This window comes from Pteropus vampyrus, unplaced genomic scaffold (assembly GCF_000151845.1).
Source record: "Pteropus vampyrus isolate Shadow unplaced genomic scaffold, Pvam_2.0 Scaffold334, whole genome shotgun sequence".
Taxonomy (NCBI): domain Eukaryota; kingdom Metazoa; phylum Chordata; class Mammalia; order Chiroptera; family Pteropodidae; genus Pteropus; species Pteropus vampyrus.
In genome coordinates, this window is record NW_011889115.1 from 63,009 (window position 1) to 64,743 (window position 1,735).

At 32.5% G+C, this 1,735-nt stretch overlaps 1 protein-coding gene across 3 annotated transcripts in view; it reads left to right on the top strand.

Moving 5' to 3' along the window:
• Nucleotides 1–1,317, top strand: part of SAAL1 (serum amyloid A like 1) — a 24,802-nt gene extending 23,485 nt beyond the window's left edge. For all 3 annotated transcript variants that reach the window (XM_023522153.1, XM_023522154.1, XM_011378195.2), the window contains one exon: nt 209–1,317. In XM_023522153.1, the coding sequence (XP_023377921.1) occupies nt 209–238 (30 nt within the window). In that variant the 3' untranslated portion in view covers nt 239–1,317. The remainder of the gene's footprint in view (nt 1–208) is intronic.
• Nucleotides 1,318–1,735: the final 418 nt, after the last annotated feature.

Genomic DNA, 1,735 nt, shown 5'->3' on the forward strand with positions numbered 1-1,735 from the left:
TATATTAAAAATATTTTTATAAAGCACGAGCAATGTTAAAACACTTTTAATGCTACATGATCAGAATAATTCATCAGAAAATATGTAGTACTTGTATCAGTTATGGTGATATTTTTAAATGGTGCTTTCTCCACAAGCATAAATAAATTTAGAATTTTTTGTACACATAAAATCGAAACTCATTTTTTTCCCTATACTTTTTTTGCAGAGGAGGGAAGAAATGACAAGAGGAACTTGAGTTTGCATTTGTTAAATGTGTTATGCTATTTCTGATTAAATTTGAATTTGATTTTTAAAGTATCTAAACCACTTCAGACAGAATACAGAAGACATGTTTTCCTCTGCCCACCCCCTTTTTAAAGATATCCCCTGCAGTTAATGGGCTATAACTAAATTGTTTTCTTGGCTGATCCAACTCTCTAAATCAAAGGCTTTTTTCCACTCTATTTTTAACATTTCCCATTGCCTTAGCTTTTTAGTTAGTTACCCTGAATAACTTCGGCATGTAAGTGGGAAAAAGTTTAAAAGCCACCTCTCAGCATTTGTACTTTTTTTGATGACACGCATGTAGAAACCAACCATAGACATTAAGAAACAGCCTCTGTTTAGGGTTCAAAAAGTCTTAAATGCATGAAAATGTTGAACCAATTTGTATTCTGTAGAACTGGGCTACAATAATGCCGTGCCTGAGGGTTAACTATGAATTTGAGTAAATTGAAGAAGAGGAATATTGGGGTTATAGATGAAATTGCTTGTTTTAACTGGTATTTTTAAAAAAAACTCACCACTAGTTTATTTTTATAAGAAATAGGTCCTTTATTATTCAGAACTGAACTTTGTGTTCGACTTAAACATATGTTCTCTTTTACTACTTTACAACTCCATCTCCTCTCTGCTCTTGGCAGAACTTTTAAGAAAGAGAAAATAGGTATATACCTCTCTCGAATTAGACCATACCAGTATTTTTCTTTTTATTGCAAGTGTGAGATCTAATCCAAGAACGATTACTCAAAAGTCATGTATATAAGTGAAATGATAGGATGTTTTGGATTTGCTTCAGAATAGTCTGGGGTGAGGGGAAAATAGTGGGTTAAGGGAGTAGATCAAACAAGATCGTACTTGAATTGGAATTGATGAAGCTGGATGATGATTATGTGGGGATCCTTTATACTATTCTCTCTATTTTTGTATGTATGTTTGAGGTTTCTTGTTAATGTTTTTCAAAAGCAAGTAAATCATACAATTTTAAGCCTGAATTTAATTATGAATGTTGCTTATTCCTTTATGTCTAAATAAAACTCACAAACTATTGTATTAGCATTAAATACTATTGAATTTAACACAGTTGAAAACAATACCAATACTTGATAGAAAACATTTCCATCAGTATAAAACTAGTTATATAAAAGTTATATTAACTTCACTGTCTTAGCTGACACTCAACAAGGAGACTGTCATGAGAAATGTTAGTGAGTACTAAGCAGATAGGAACTGATGTCATACATGTTTTGGCACCATAGTGGGATACTTTTAATAAGAAAAGTTCTTATTGGTGATCTTTAATGGTGTATTTTATGGGTAGAGGAGACTAAGGGAAAGAAGCAGAACCATAAAATTTTAGAGATGGACAAATTACTAGGGGTCACCAATGTCTAGTACTTATTCATTCAGCTAACAAAGCCTACAAGAACCTGTCCCAATGTGATACTGAAGGCCAAGCCAGACCTAAAGCACA